At 40.5% G+C, this 17,216-nt stretch overlaps 1 protein-coding gene and 1 non-coding gene across 2 annotated transcripts; one reads left to right on the forward strand and one right to left on the reverse strand.

Annotated features, from left to right (window-relative positions):
- Positions 1-5,391: 5,391 nt before the first annotated feature.
- Positions 5,392-5,733, reverse strand: LOC138874167 (uncharacterized). The gene has a single exon (XM_070152676.1). It carries the CDS (start codon positions 5,731-5,733, stop codon positions 5,392-5,394), a length of 342 nt encoding a protein of 113 aa, XP_070008777.1.
- A 1,217-nt stretch (positions 5,734-6,950) lies between these two features.
- On the forward strand, positions 6,951-7,056 carry LOC138874213 (small nucleolar RNA R71). The gene has a single exon (XR_011401259.1). It is a non-coding gene; the product is annotated as a small nucleolar RNA R71 (small nucleolar RNA).
- The last annotated feature ends 10,160 nt before the right edge of the window (positions 7,057-17,216 follow it).

A 17,216-nucleotide genomic window follows, 5' to 3' on the forward strand; every position in this document is an offset into this window, starting at 1 on the left:
TCACACTAAAGCATCTATTGTATTCAAGGCATACTGACGATATGGGATCCTCCTTCCATATCATACCTTAGCCCATAAGTACCTAATTAAAAAAATAAAAATAAAAATAAAAAACTAACTAATCCGGTTCGAACAAAAACCCTTGGAAAAGAATTGCGGTCAAAAGAAAATCTTTTTTTATATATATATCGACTTAGACCCTCAAGAAACCCATCAAGTGATATCCGTCGTCGGGACAAGTCGAACACATTTAGACTACTAATCAAAAACAAAAATCAAGCTAACCAACGACTACAATCAAATTAACCAAAGACTACAATCAAACTAGAATCAAGCTACATTCCTATGTATACACAATATACGAACGAAGTAACCCCCACCCCACACTTAAAAAAATGTCATGTCCTCATGTCATAAAATAGAAAGTAATGTGAGGTAAAGGAACTTCCCTGGAAGATCAGTCTTGATCAGAGACTGTGTCGGGGTCTAAGTGACACGCTCTCCCTAGCGCACGCAACCAACCCATGATTTTCTTCTCTGATTTAGCGTTCTGGGTGGCCAAGGCATCAACTCTAGTCCCCAAGCCTGTGACTGTAGTCCAAAGCCCTACCATTTTTTACTTTAAGGCTTCCAGTCATGTAACTCGACTAACCCCGGATGGCCCTTCGACTTCCACAACAAGCTGATGGGAGGGTGACGCAGCCCCCACTTCATCCTTCTCATCATCCCCTCCTCAGGTTCCTCAGAATCATCACTATCAGTTGAACTGGCTGCCACTGCCTCTTTCCCAATGGTCACCTTGGAAGCTTGGAATATGGTTTCTTTCTTCACCTTGCCATCTACATGGGGGTTCTCTACTACCCCTACAACCCGATACAATCGAGTGACCAGAGATAGGAAAAAAAACCCATACCTCTGCAGTGGTGAACGGATGAACATCTCCGAGTGAATAACCTCGGCCACATCAAAATCGTGGCCATTCATAAAGCACCAGATCAAAGCAGCTCGCGCTCCATTGACTTCAGTGGTGTTGTGGGACGGTAGCAGTTAACTATTAATGATGTACAACCAACACTTGCCTTCAAAAGTAAGTGAGGAGGAGTGAAACTTCGATCCCTGAGTAACCCACACTACCTCCTTGTCCGGTTTATAGATAGTTTGGAAAAACAATTCCCACTGTGTGGGTTCTTGCTTGTAAATGTCATAGTAATCCCTCTCCCCAGTAAATGCAGGCAAGCGATACAATCTCCTAACAGCTTCAATCGAGTCATTCACCCTCTTTTGTCGCACTATGCAACCGTGATCCTCATGTTTGGGACAGTTAGCGTAGAACTCCCTAACTAGCAACAAGTTACCATCCTCTGGCTCCTCGAAGAAGATGTCAAGCCTGCGCCTAGTCAGTTCCCTAAACATATTGGCACACTCAGCCTGGAGGGAACCCCTTTCAATTCTCTGTTCTGGTACCGACTTTTTAATACCCTTTTTAACGAAACGGTCTTGGCAAGCTCTGAAGACAAACCGGGTGCTATCAAACTGCCCTGAACTAGATGATGTCCGTGCCCGAGACGAACCATCGGTAGTGCGTCGCTTCATGCAAGATCTCATTGTACCTACACAACAACCACAATTATCAAGAATAAGCGGAATAGGTGACCCAAGAGCGGTTACTCAGACTTCACGTGCCCTCTGGTTCACAATTTAGACTATAAAGTTCATTGGGGAAATTCAACAAACACCTCATGTGCATATGCCCTCCAATGTACCAAAGGACACAATTAAACCCTCATTCCTCACAACTCAACAATATTTTTCCAACCCAACCAACCTAATATTTTCACATATCACAATTATACTAACAAATACACATCAATAAGAGTACCTAGAATTCTGCTTTCTTACAACTACAAAATAAGAGACAAAGAATGAAAAGAAAAGAACCAAAACAAAAGAAACTAAAAGAGGAGAGTAGAATCATGTAATCACTTGGGAACCTTGTGATTATTAGAGATGAAAGAGTGGGGGAGTGGAAAAGAGGGAGAAGAGAAAGTGATTTGGTGAAGAAAGGGGAGGGGAAAGCGTGAGAAATTGGGGAAGTGGGAGGGTTTTGTTTTTTGTTTTGTTGTGTAATTTATGGTTAAGAGAAAGGGGTAAAAGAGAAGAGGGGGATCAGGTAGGAAGGGGTTTTAATTAGAGAATTACAGAATAAAACTAATTAAAGGAGGGGACTTAATTTTTTTACCTGACGTGGCCTAATCCGCACCTAGATCTACGGTCAATCCATGGCTGCGGACAGAACTCTTGCAGAATTCGCGGTCTATCCACGGTCAGATTCGCGGCCGCGGATTAAGCGTACAATTTTTTTTTTATGTTTGTGCCTACCTCTGGATTACTTACGTAACCCTGACGAATACAATAAATCAATAGGTTGCCTCCCATGCAGCGCCTGGTATCAAAACTCATCAAGCTCGTGCAACTCCGTTACTCTACTTGTTCCTGCAGCTTCACTATCAAGATTCAATTGTCTCAACGCCTACCAAGCTCTATGCTCCAACTCTACTGGTAAATGACATGCCTTCCCAAACACCAACTTGTATGGAGACATGCCAATTGAAGTTTTGAAAGCGGTTCGATATGCCCAAAGTGCATCATCTAACTTCCTTGCCCAATCTGTTCTAGTTGCATTCACAGTTTTTATCAGCACACTCTTTATTTTTCTATTCGAAACTTCCACTTGCCCGCTTGTTTGTGGATAATATGGGGTGGCCACCTTGTGGCGTACATTATACTTCTCCAACAACTTTGTAAAGGCTCGATTGCAAAGATGAGTGCCTCCGTCACTGATTATTGCCCTTAAGGTGCCAAATCGGACGAAAATTTTCTATCTCAGAAAACCAATTACCCCTTTTTCATCATTTGTAGGGTGTGCTGCAGCTTCTACCCATTTGGACACGTAGTCCACCACGACGAGTATGTACTTGTTGCCATATGAACTGACGTACGACCCCATGAAGTCAATCCCCCATAAATCAAACACATCTACCTCTTGAATTGGGTTCATGGGCATCTCATGTTTGCTGTAAATGTTCCCGGTTCATTCACATTCATCACACCCCTTTATCCATAGTGTGCATCTTTGAACAGTATTGGCCAATAGAACCCTGACTCCAAGACTTTTGTAGCTGTCCTCACTCCCCCGAAGTGCCCACCATATGGTGACGTGTGACAAGCCAGCTAAATAGAAGAATTGTCTATCTCGGGGATACATCTCCGAATCATGTTATCAACACAAATCCTTAACAAATAAGACTCATCCCAATATTACATGTGACAACCACGAAAGAACTTTTTCTTTTAAATAGAGGAAATGTCATAAGGAATAATACAGCTCGCCAGGTAGTTTGCAATGTCTGCATACCATGGCGCTTCCTCGAGACTCGTGGCTAGTAGTTGTTCATCTGGAAACGTTTCCAGAATCTCTTCTACCTCAAGCCTCTTTTCAACTCTTTCCAGCCTGGATATATGGTTAGCTACTTGGTTCTCCGTTTTCATTCGGTCACGGATCTCCAAATCAAACTCTTGCAGCAGTAGCACCCATTGAATCATGCGCGGTTTGACTCCTTCTTTTCAATTAAGTACCTGAGAGCAGCATGGTCAGTATAAACAATTACCTTTAAGCCTATTAGGTAAGACCTGAACTTGTCAAATGCGAACACCACTGCCAACATCTCCTCTTCTATTGGATGCATGATTTTATCTTTCCGCTGCCCAAGCAATGCTCCCACAGCATAGTCACTAGCGTCACATATCAGCTCAAACGGTTGCTCCCAGTTGGGGCAACTATGATAGGTCTCTTCTTTAATTCCTCAAAAGCCACCCTGCATTCATCAGAAAACTCAAAAGAGTGATTATTTTCAAGCAATTTGCACAAGGGGTTAGCAATTTTGAAAAAATCTTTTGTAAATCTCCTATAGAAACCTGCATTCCCAAGAAAACTTCTGATTGCTTTGACAGATATGGTTGGTGGAAGTTTTTCTATCACATTAAATTTTGCACGATCCACCTCAATACCTTTACTTGACACTAGGTGCCCCAAGACTATACCTTCCTGTACCATAAAATGACACTTTTCCTAGTTGAGTACCAGATTAGTCTCGATACACCTTTTCAAAACTCACCGCAAGTTCACAAGGCAATCATCGAATGAATTCCCCACCACTAAGAAGTCATCCATGAAAACCTCCATTATCTCCTCTACCATATCTGTGAATATGGCCATCATGCACATTTGGAATATGGCGGGTGCATTGCATAGGCCAAACGACATTCGTCATAAAACATAGAGTCCATAAGGGCAGGTGAACGACGTTTTCTCTCTATCCTCTAGTGCAATTGAAATCTGATTATGCCCCGAGTACTCATCCAGAAAGCAAAAGTGAGACCTCCCTGTCAATCTATCTAGCATCTGATCAATGAATGGCAGTGGGAAGTGGTCCTTCCTGGTGGCCAAGTTTAACTTCCTATAATCCATATAGATTCTCCAACCTGTGACTGTTCGTGTAGAGATCAACTCGTTCTTCTCATTTTTCACTACCGTCATACCTCCCCTTTTCGGTACATACACTGGGCTAACCCAGCTGCTGTCAGAGATGGGGAATATAATTCCCGCATCTAACCATTTAATTATATCCTTTTTCACCACTTCTTTCATATTGGGGTTCAGCCTTCTTTGATGTTCTCTGGAAGGTTTGTGCCCATCTTCCAGTAGAATCTTATGCATACAAAAGGCCGGGCTGATCCTCTTAATGTCTGCAATGGTCCACCCAATTATAGTCTTGCACTCAGTTAGAACCTGCAAAAGCTGTTCTGCCTGCACATCTAATAGACTGGATGCGATAATAACAGGTAGAGTTGAGTTAGGTCCTAAGAATGCATACCTGAGATAAGAAGGCAGTGGCTTCAGTTCCAACTTCGGTGGCTCCTCTATTGACGTCTTAGCTGGAGGAGTTTCTCTTTCCTCCAAGTGCAAAGGCTCAAATTCAATCTCCCTTTTCCAAAACTCTAGGCCTTCAAGAGCCAGTACCCACTCTACCAAATATTTACCATTAGCTTCGTCTAAGTTCAGGAGACAAGCTACTAAGGGGTCTTTAACATTCAATGCTTCATCGTCCTCCTCCAACACTACATCCACCACATCTATTAGAGAGCAATTGGCAAATTCACTAGGTCTGTGCATAGATTTCTACACGTTGAATGTTATCTCTTCGTCATTTAATCTCATCTTGAGCTCTCTAGTTTCACAATCAATTAAAGCTCTCCCAGTGGCCAAGAATGATTTTCCCAAAATTATGGGAATTTCTTTGTCAACCTGACTGTCAAGGATGACAAAATCTGCTAGGAACACAAACTTCCCAACTGCACCAACACATCATCTAAAATCCCAGAGGGCCTCTTCACTGTTCGGTCAGCCAGGTGTAATAGCATAAACGTGGGTCTAGCTCTTCCAATGCTTAGCCTTTTGTATATAGCTAGGGGCATAAGATTTATGCTTGCTCCCAGATCACATAGTGACTTAGCAAATGCAAAGTTGCCTATTGTGCAAGGGATTGTGAAATTCCCTGGGTCAGACAACTTCTCAGCTGTGGGTCTCGTCACAATAGCACTATAGGTCTGAGTCAGTATAACCATGGCCAAGTCTTGGAAGTCGAACTTGCGGGACATCAAGTCCTTTGTCATCTTTGCGTACCCAGGCATCCCTTTTAAAGTATCAATCAATGGAATGTTTACCTGAATTTGCTTCAACATCTCCAAAAATTTCTTGTACTGCTCATCTTTTTGATACTTGGCTAATATCTATGGGAATGGTGCTGGAGGTCACTTCTTCCCTGTAATTTGATTTTTCTCTTGATCAGGCACTTCTTCTACTGTCGGTTCCGGTGCAGCTTCAGTCTCTTTCACAACCTCTTATTCCTTGTTGGTGTTCTCTTATGCATTCTATACCGTCACCTAAGTTAAAACTGCTGAATCATCTATCTCAATGGGCACTGGCACCAATGTCTCAGTTGGCCTGCTTTCGCGAGCAATTTCCTGCTCCAGATCTAAGTCCCTACCATTTCGGAGGCTCACTGCCATCAGCTGCCCCTACTCTTTTGGATTGATTTGGGTGTTAGCAGGTAACAACCCATGAGAACGATTATTTAGGGCCATGGAAATCTGTCCTAACTGGATCTCAATATTCTTAATCACTGACTCATGCGAGTCTACTCTGTCATCTAGTTTTCCAGTGGACCCAATCACTTGTTGCATCATATCCTCGAGTTTAGCAAACCCATCTTCATGTCTAACAATCTGTTATTGTGGAGGTTGTTGATAAGCATGCTGCTGATTTTACTGGTTGTACCCTTGTTGCCTTTGGTAAGACACCATTTGCCCTTGTGGTGGCCCCATGATTATTGTTGTTATTGTACTGCTGCTGAGCTGTATTGTTAATTCTGCTGACCCCAATTCTAACCACCTAGTCTCGGTCCCCTGTAATTAGCCACATAATTCATGTTCTCCTGATATTATTGACTATCACCTTCAACACTCCATGAGCAGACATATGGCTGATTAATGCATGATGTACATAGACCCCTATTGGTTGCATCAACTATGTGTACCAATTGCGTTTGGCCTGATTCTTCAACTTTTTTGGTGAGGATGCTCATTTGTGTCATCAGAATGGCCATATTTTCAGCTATGGAGTTAGCCGGGTCTAGAGCCACTGAGTGAACCACAAAAGTGATTGGAACGTTTCTTGTTGTCCATCTTGAGTTTTGTGCCATCTTGTCAAGCAGGATCTTGCTCTCTCTGAATGTCTTGCTAAAAATGCTCCACCTGCTAAAGCATCAGCATTGGCTTTCAATGTATCTGCTAAACCCACGTAAAATCTCTGCCCCAACATCTACTCCGGAATACCATGATGTGGACACGTAACCAGCAGATCCTTGAATCTCTCCCACATTTCATGTAGCGTCTCAGTTGGTTTATGTTTGAAGCTCAATATCTCATCAATTTGCTGTGCAGTCTTGTTGGGTGGATGAAATTTGCTCAAATATTGCTCGACTAATTCCTCCCAAGTAGTGATAGAGTTGATAGGGTGTGAAATAAGCCAAGTCTAGGCTGCTCCTGTCACTGAGAATGGAAACAACAACAAACGTATTGCTTCCGGTGTCACATTGTGTTGTCTCTACGTGACACAGATTGACAAGAAGTTCTTTAGATGCTGTTGAGGATCTTCAACGTATGACCCAGAGAATAGTCCCTTGTTCTGCAATAGATGTAGCATGTTATTTGTGATCTGGAATGAATCTGCTTGTATCTGAGGGACTACAATAGTAGTTGCGAAGTTGTCGGTTGTGGGTTGTGCCCAGTCATATAGTGCTGCTTCTAGCACAAGAGGTGCCACACCCTGATCATTTGGGTCATTTGCGTTGTTTCTATTATTTGGGTCATTCACGTTGTCTCTGTTGTTTAGATTATCGTCTTTCATGTTTGGTTCAATTCTTGCGGTTGAGTTCTGTTGTTGTTTGCCTTTCTTGTTTGCACAGTTCAATGCCTTGAACACCTTCTCAGGATCTGATAATGCTTCAAATAATTCACCAGTTCTTGAGGAGTTTCTAGGCATGCACCTGTAACAACCACGACTACAAACATTAGAATTTCAATGATTGTTTAGATTGAAGAAAATTGACTACACTAAGAATTTTTGCACTTCTTTTTAACTTCAATCAATAACACTGTTAATACTCCGGCAACGACGCCAAAATTTGATCACACCCAACTATGCCTTATTAAAAGGACAAAGCGGTCGCTACAAATATATTCCGGTTAACAAGTCCGGAGTTAATCCCACATGGAATTAACCTATCAATCACAGTTGTTGGGCTCACAGAAATTCACGTATTTAATTTTTAGAAATATTTGAGCAATAATTTGGGGTGTTTATTAACTAAATATTATGTAATAAAAATGCAGTAAACTAAGAACTAGCTAAAAACTGGTTGTAAGCAAGAACGAGAATGGTCTAAGGTTATGATTTCCCCTCTTATCGGAATCCTTTCCGCTATGTTTGCTATAAATTTGCCTAAGTATTCTCTATCAATTATGAGCACTCTAACTGTCATAATTCTCCCCCTAGTAATTACAACAATATACTAGACATATTCTCCCGAATTACGCTAGTTGGCCTTAGTTACAGCTCACTTAGATCACACCCAAGGTTTCGTTATCCCTAATCCCACCTTTAAACCCTTCGTATTGATCCCTCATATACGTTATGAGTGATGTCGTTCAACAACTATCTAAATATACACTCTCTCCCGAGTAATGCATACTAAATAGGCACATCCGATTGAGGGGCCTTCAATCAACAACAATCACAATATAGTTGAACAAATAGAGAAATTATTAGGGAAAATCTATATTAACATAATGTGAAATTCATCCTCCAAGAGGTTCCATCAAAACCCTAGATTAGAAGTTTAGCTACGCATAATCGTTTTCACAATCATAATGATATAGTTCATTCTCAATGATAAGAACAAGAAGAAGAAAGGTAAAAACTCTATGTCGAATCTTCCGCCTTGCTTCTTGCCTGTTCTTGTCTTCAAAAACACTTTAAAACCACGATATCGTCTATTTGGATGAGCTAGGCTTCTTATAGGTCAAGGAGAGTCGTCCTGGAAATTACACAATTGACCTTGGAATACTTGACTCCGAGCCTCCCATCCGCGGATGGACCGCGGATTCGATCACGCCCAACTATGCCTTATAAAATTTGATCACGCCCAATTATGCCTTATAAAAAGGAGTAAGCGGTCGTTGCAAATATAATTTAATTTACAAGTCCGGAGTCGAATCCCACAGAGAACAAAGGCTTAGCTACAACTGTTCTTTATTACCAAGAAGACAAGCTCGAACAATTCCTAACTTATAGATATTAAGATTCTTGTATTTAACTAATTAGCTAACAAATTAAAATATTACCTTAACAACTAAAGATACTAAGGGTTAGAGACAAGATTAAGGAGGTCTAGAGTTATGATTTTCCCTATTTTTGGCATCCTTCCCACTGCATTTTCTATAAATTCACCTAAGTATTCATTACCCATCATGAGCGCTCTAACTGTCGTAACTCTCTCCTGAGTAATTACCACAATTTACTGGATATATTCTCCCGAATTATGCTAGCTGGCATTAAGTACGACTCACTCGGATTGCACCCACGGTTTCGTTATCCCTAATCTCACCTTTAAACCCTCCGTATTGATCCCTCATATATGTTAGGAGTGATGTTGTTCAAGAACTACCTAAATATGCACTCTCTCCCGAGTAATACACACTAAATAGGCACAGTCGATAGAGAGCTCTTTAACTAACCACAATAATAATGTAGTTGAACAAATAGAGAAAATACTAAGACAAATTTATATTAACGTAACAGGAAAATCATCCTCCAATAAGTTCCATCAAAACTCTAGATAACAAATTTGCTATTCATAATAGTATGCAAAACTATGATACTAGAATTCATAACCAATAATGAAAATATGAGGAAAGAAGTAAAAAACTCGTAGAAGAATTCTCCGCCATGCTCCTAGTGTGTTCTTGCCTCCTTAGGTCGAATCTCCCGGTCTCCTTAGCCTCCTTAGGTCTAAATTATGTCAAAGGTGCTCAAAATACCATTTTTTCCATGTATATATACCAAATAGGGTCAGGCCCAAGCAATTATACCTTCTCCTACGCGAAAAAGGACACTTTTCCTGATCAGGACGTGCGCGGCCGCAGATCAACCGCGGATTGACCACACACGTTGCCCAGTGTTTTTCCCTATTTGCGCGGCCAGTGCACGGCCACGCATTTGATGCGCACTTTTCACCCTTTTTCTGTTTGGAACTTGGAGAAATGTAAAACGTGAAAGTTGTAGCGCTTTGAGTTAGCTTTCCAGCCATATATTATGGAGCCCAAATGGAGTTCCAAGCAAAACGTTATGAGTATTTTACTAGACAACGCACAATATACCTACTCGATTCTTCGTTCGTTCTAACTATCATCCGTTGATCCCCGAACACGATCATGGCTTAATATCTTGAGCTTTTACTGAGACTTAAAAGCTTCAAATCAGTTGAATTCATCCATAACATATACATAGCTCGGAATCACTCTTATAAGGCATAAAACACACAATTAGTGCAAAACACAAGCTATGAAAGCTCAAATACAATTAAAGTGCAGTAAATTAGAGCGTAACAAGCGACTAAAATACGCAATTATAGCCTATAATCAACACTCTACACTTAAATCGTTGCTCGTCCTCAAGCAATCAAACTACATTTTCGATAGACATGACCTTTTTAAACAATTTTCCTAACTCATCATACCAAGAATATTTAAAATAGACTAAGCGCAAAAGCGCAACATCTTTACCTAAAGATTTAACTCACAAGTACCGTGCATTATTCAAAACTCACTCACTTACTCTAACATAGAGGTCACTGACATTACCTTTCCTTTATGAATCAAGTGCCCTCACACAAGAAAAGAGATTAGTTCCACACAATAAAATTTAAGAACACTTAGGAACTCAAGATAGAAAGAATTCACTCACTCTTAGAAATAACATTCATATGCCACAAAAGATGCACCATAGGCTTGCCCGTAGTGTACTACTCTACTAATCGAGCCCATTCAGTCTAGGATCAAGTAGGACTTTATTTAGTTGTAATGTAGGCTGCGGGCCTGGTAGGACACATTTAGATATTAGAGTGACTACACCTCCCTAAGCACTTTAATATATATACTTTAACATTTAAAATCCTACACTTGTTTCAAACCATAACTCCACTGTCACATCACTATATATTAACTCTACTCTTCTTTAAGCACAATTGCATCAAGAGTAACCATTTATCAAGGAATATTTTTTTTCACAGCAATACAACTATTTTTTTCCATTTCTTGCTTTTTCAATTCAAGTGACTCTTACTTTTTCAAAACAGTGCACCGTTCTCCTTATTTCATTAGTTCCACTCAAAAGCCAAACAAACCACCTCACATTTTAACTTTTACAAAGTTCATAACAATTCAAGTGCTCATGAGAGGTGAAAAAGTTCAAATAGATTGTTAATTCAAACAAAGGGTGTAAGGCTTTGTAATGTGGTTGCCAAAGAAACGGGATTACAGGCTCAAAGGGATTAACTATGATATATAACAATTAGGCGAGTAATATATACATGTCTGGCTCAACAAAGAAACGCCTATATCACTTTCAAGACTGAACAAAACTACTATTTCGCTTTGCAAACACACAGGGCAAGTTTTAGGCACCAAATGCAATGCACATAATATAACAAATCCTTACACACACATGGCACATAACTCACTCTGGATTGGACTCATCAAGACACTCTAGTCAAAATAGTTAAGCAAATTTAAAATCATACAATTTAAGGTACTTATACAAGAGTCAAAAACTGAGACTAAGCGTCACAAACAAAGTACTCACTATTCTCAAGGCATAACAAAGTCAAGAGATATTGCTTTAATTCAAAACACAACACAGTGTATCCTACTCCCAAAAAAACTAACTACAACCGGTTCAAACAAAACCCTTGGAAAAGAACCACGACACAAAGAAAAACCAAGGGATAATTGCTACACTACCTAACAAAAGAAAATCTTTTTATCTTTTTATTTAGACTTAAATCCCTCAAGAAAATTGTCTAATAGATCCATCGCCGGGAAAAGTCCAATCTTTTTTTAAAAATAAATAAATATATTACTCAATTAAACTAACACAACTCAAATAGCATAGAAACTCACCAGACAATCTCCTCACCCCACACTTATAATTGTGCGTTGTCCCCAATGCACACCATACTAATAAGAGGGTAAAAGAAACTCCCTGGTAGGCTAAAGGCCGAAGCACTAACAGCTCATGGGGTACTCAGACTTCTCCCAGGCTTGGTCCTTCGTGCGGGTACCTCACACTTAGTTCTAACCATCTGGTTTGCTGTTGCATCCTTCCAATAGCTTTGCTTTCAATGCTCCTAGAAAATTAAAAATCGACACTACAAAAATAACATAATTAAAAATACTAATAATTAAAAAAATAAAAGAAAACAGTAAAGTTGGGTTGCCTCCTAAGAAGCGCTTGATTTAACGTCGCGGCACGACGCGAATCACTTTCTGCTTCCACTTTGAACTTATAAATTGGACCCCAAGTTTTGATTCTACTCTGTGATCATGCTCCTGGGGTGATAGAAAGAATCTGACTGGCCCAAATAAACAATGTAGTATTCTGCACTTCTTGGCCTTTGAATGAGATGTGTATTCCCGACTTTCTATCACGAAGAATTCCAGAATGTAGGCATCTTGTTCCTTACTCCTTGACTCCTCAAGTGGCTCGGACGACTCTATTTCCATATCATCGTCCAAACACAATGTGGAAAAATACTTGGAGTGTGGGCCAATGCGCTCAACTACATAAACATTGGGATTGTCAACATCCTCAACACTAATGATACTAGAGTCAACTAAATATGTATCCTCAATATCCTTGGTTAACTCTAGTATCTCTTCTACGAATTTGGCATCCTCAAAATCTAGTTCGATTGATTGTTGGTGTTCTACTCTGGCCTTCTCCTCTAGCTCATCCACGTATTTTTTTAAATCCTCTAATATAATGGCAATTTCTGCAGCCAATTCATGCTCATATTGGCTACTATCCACAATGTCAACTTGTTGCTCTTTACAAGGTTCAATTAATTTATTCGCTTGAGCCTACACGTTGTGAATAGTTGCCTCTTGCATTTGTATATGCAGTGGTTTCTTATCATATAATTCCATGAAACACTTTAACATATCGTTGGTCAGCTTTAGCATATTTTTTATCTCCCTCTGGTCAGCTTCCCAGGGTTCTTTGTTCCTGTTAATTTCACAAGAAAAAGTAGAACCTTCATAATAAGGGGTTGAGGGAAGATAAGAAATATAAGCACAACCATGAAAGTGACCATCTTGACCACCACACGTATCACACACATTCCACACATAAGATTGAGTTGGTGCATACAACTCACTCTCAAAAATATTTTAATAATTTTTCCATGGGTGGTTTCCTTCACAGTATGCATAAGGAGAATTAAAAGTAGAATTACCAACATCAAAACTCTCATAACTCCAAGATTCCATGTTTCTCAAATTAAAAAGTAAAACAAAAAAAAAAAGCAAAAAGATCAAATACAAGAAAGCAAAAATAAATGTTCAAACTTCCAACCTAGCAATAAAAGTTCAAACTTGCAACCTAGAATATGTTTGTGGGTCTCCAGCACCATTCCCACAGAGATTGGCCAAGTATCAAAAAGATGAGCAGTACAAGAAATTTTTGGAGATGTTGAAGCAAATTCAGGTAAACATTCCATTGATTGATATTTTAAAGGAGATGCCTGGGTACGCAAAGATGATGAAGGACTTTATGTCCCGCAAGTTGGACTTCCAAGACTTCGCCACAATTACAGTGACTTAGACCTGTAGTGTTGTTGTGACGAAACCCATAGCTGAGAAGCTGTCTGACCCAGGGAGCTTCACAATCCCTTGCACAAGAGGCAACTTTGCATATTCTAAGGCACTGTGTGATCAGGGAGCAAGCATAAATCATATGCCCCTAGGTATCTACAAAAGGCTAGGCATTGGAAGAGCTAGACCCACGTCTGTGCTATTACAGCTGGCTGACCGAACAGTAAAGAGGCCCTTTGGGATTCTAGATGATGTATTGGTACAGGTTGGGAAGTTTGTGTTCCCAGCAGATTTTGTCATCCTTGACTTTCGGGTTGAAGAAGAAATTCCCATAATTTTGGGAAGACCATTCTTTGTCCACTGGGAGAGCTTTAATTGATTATGAAACTGGAGAGCTCAAGATGAGATTAAACGATATAGAGATAATATTCAACGTGCAGAAATCTATGCGCAGACCCAGTGAATTTGCCAATTGCTCTCTAGTAGATGCGGTGGATGTAGTGTTGAAGGAGGACGATGAAGCTAATGGTGAAGATTTGGCATAGTGGGTACTGGCTCTTGAAGGCCAAGGTTTTTGGAAAAAGGGAGCTTGAATTTGAGCCTTTGCACTTGGAGGAATGAGAAACTCCTCCAGCTAAGCCCTCAATAGAGGAGCCACCGAAGTTGGAACTGAAGCCACTGGCTTCTCATATGAGGTATGCATTCTTAGGACCTAACTCAACTCTACCTGTTATTATCTCATCCAGTTTGTTAGATGTGCAATCAGAACAGCTTTTGTAGGTACTAACTGAGTGCAACACTGCAATTGGGTGGACCATTGCAGATATTAAAGGGATCAACCCGGCCTTTTGTATGCATAAGATTCTGCTGGAAGATGGGTACAAACCTTCCATAGAACATCAAAGAAAGTTGCACCCCAACATGAAAGAAGTGGTGAAAAAGGATCTGATTAAATGGTTAGATGCAGGAATCATATTCCCCATCTTTGACAGCAACTGGGTTAGCCCAATGCAGTATGTACCAAAAAAGGGAGGTATGACGGTAGTGAAAAATGAGAAGAACGAGTTGATCTCTACACGAACAGTCACAGGTTGGAGAATCTATATGGTTTACAGGAAGTTGAACTTGGTCACTAGGAAGGACCATTTCCCACTGCTATTCATTGATCAGATGCTAGATAGATTGGCAGGTAGGTCTCAATTTTGCTTTCTGGATGGGTACTCGTGGTATAATCAGATTTCCAATGCCCTAGAGGGTAGAGAGAAAACGTCGTTCACCTGCCCTTATGGAATCTATGCTTTTCGGCGAATGCCGTTTGGCTTATGCAATGCACCCGCCACATTCCAAAGGTGTATGATGGCCATCGTCACAAATATGGTAGATGAGATAATGGAGGTTTTCATGGCTGAATTCTCAGTGGTGGGTAATTCATTCGATGATTGCATTGTGAACTTGAGGCAAGTTTTGAAAAGGTATATCGAGAATAATCTGGTACTAAACTGGGAAAAGTGTCATTTCATGGTATAGGAAGGTATAGTCTTGGGGCACCTAGTATCAAGTAAAGGTATTGAAGTGGATCATGCAAAAGTTGATGTGATAGAAAAGTTTCCACAACCCACTTCCGTCAAAGCAATCAAAAGTTTTCTTGGGCACGCCGGTTTTTATAGGAGATTGTAAAAAGATTTTTCCAAAATTGCTAACCCCTTGTGAAAATTGCTTGAAAAAGATCACCCTTTTGTGTTTTCTGATGACTGTAGGGTGGCTTTTGAGGAATTAAAGAAGAGACTGGTAACAATACCTATCATAGTTGGCCCCAACTGAGAGCAACCATTTGAGCTGATGTGTGACGCTAGTGACTATGCTGTGGGAGCAGTATTTGGGCAGCGGAAAGATAAAATCATGCATCCAATATACTATGCAAGTAGAACATTGAGCGGAGCCCAGCTGAACTACACTGTGACCGAAAAGGAGATACTGGCAGTGGTGTTCACATTTGACAAGTTCAGGTCTTACCTAATAGGCTCAAAGGTAATTATTTATACTGACCATGCTGTTCTCAGGTACTTAACTGAAAATAAGGAGTCAAAACCGCACTTGATTCGATGGGTGCTACTGCTGCAAGAGTTTGATTTGGAGATCCATGAACGAAAGGGAACGGAGAACCAAGTAGCTGACCATTTATCCAGGCTGGAAGGAGTTGAAAAGAAGGTTGAGGTAGAAGAGATTCTGGAAACTTTTCCAGATGAACAACTACTAGCCAAGATCTCGAGGAAGCGCCATGGTATGCAGACATTGCAAACTACCTGGTGAGAGGTATTGTTCCTTATGACCTTTCCTCTGTTTAAAAGAAAAAATTATTTCATGATTGTCGCATGTATTATTGGGATGAGCCTTAACTATTAAGGATTTGTGTTGATAACATGATCCGGAGATATATCCCCGAGATAGACCATTCTTCTATTTTGTAAGCTTGTCACGGGTCACCATATGGTGGGCACTTTAGGGGAGTAAGGATAGCTGCGAAAGTCTTGGAGTCGGGGTTCTATTGGCCAACACTATTTTGATGAATACTAACGAACCGGGAAGATTTCTCGCAGACATGAGATGCCCATGAACCCAATTCAGGAGGTAGAAGTGTTTGATGTATGGAGGATCGACTTCATGGGGCCGTCCGTCAATTCATATGGCTACAAGTACATACTCGTCGCGGAATTTTAAACCCGGAGATATGGTATTGCTATACAACTCACGTCTGAGGTTGTTTCCGGGTAAATTGAAGTCACGATGGTCAGGGCCTTTTCGTATGGTTGAAATTCACCCCACAGTTGCTATAGAGATTGCTGCGAGTAATAACACTAGCATGTTTAGTCTCAATGGGCATAGGTTGAAGCATTATGTGGATATGAAGGAAGCAAAGAAAGTGTCAGTGACCCATTTGATCGAGCCTCCAAAGTTCAGCGTACTTTAAATATGTTATTCTGCATCATGTCACGACATTAAATCAGGCGCTGCATGGGAGGAAACCTATTGATTTATTGTATTCGTCAGGGTTACGTAAGTATTCCGGAGGTAGGCACAAACATAAAAAAAAAGAAAAATTTGGACGCCTAATCTGCGGCCGCGAATCTGACCGTGGATAGACCGCGAATTCTGCAAGAGTTCTGTCCGCGACCACGAATTGACCGCGGATCTGGGTGCGGATTAGGCCACATAAGGTAAAGAAATTAACCCCCCCCCCTTTAATTAGTTTTATTCTTTAATTCTCTAATTAAAACCCTTTCTTACCGGATCCCCCTCTTCTCTTTTACCCCATTCTCTTAACCATAAACAACACAACAAAACAAAAAACCCTTCCCCAATTTATCACGCTTTCCCCTCCCCTTTATTCACCAAATCCCTTTCTCTTCTCCCTCTTCTCCACTCACCCACTCTTTCATCTCCAATCATCACAAGGTTCACAAGTGAGTACATGATTCTACTCTCCTCTTTTAGTTTCTTTTGTTTTGGTTCTTTTCTTTTCATTCTCTGTCTCTTATTTTGTAGTTGTAAGAAAGTAGAATTCTAGGTACTCTTATTGATGTGTATTTGTTGGTATAATTGTGATATGTGAAAACATTAGGTTGGGGGGCACGTGAAGTCTGAGTAACCGCTCTTGGGTCACCTAT

The sequence above is a fragment of the Nicotiana sylvestris genome, chromosome 7 (genome assembly GCF_000393655.2).
Source record: "Nicotiana sylvestris chromosome 7, ASM39365v2, whole genome shotgun sequence".
Classification (NCBI taxonomy): domain Eukaryota; kingdom Viridiplantae; phylum Streptophyta; class Magnoliopsida; order Solanales; family Solanaceae; genus Nicotiana; species Nicotiana sylvestris.

Bases quoted from the DNA above. Each gene is read 5' to 3' on its own strand.
- LOC138874167 (XM_070152676.1), bottom strand. From the start codon at position 5,733: ATGACAAAGGACTTGATGTCCCGCAAGTTCGACTTCCAAGACTTGGCC.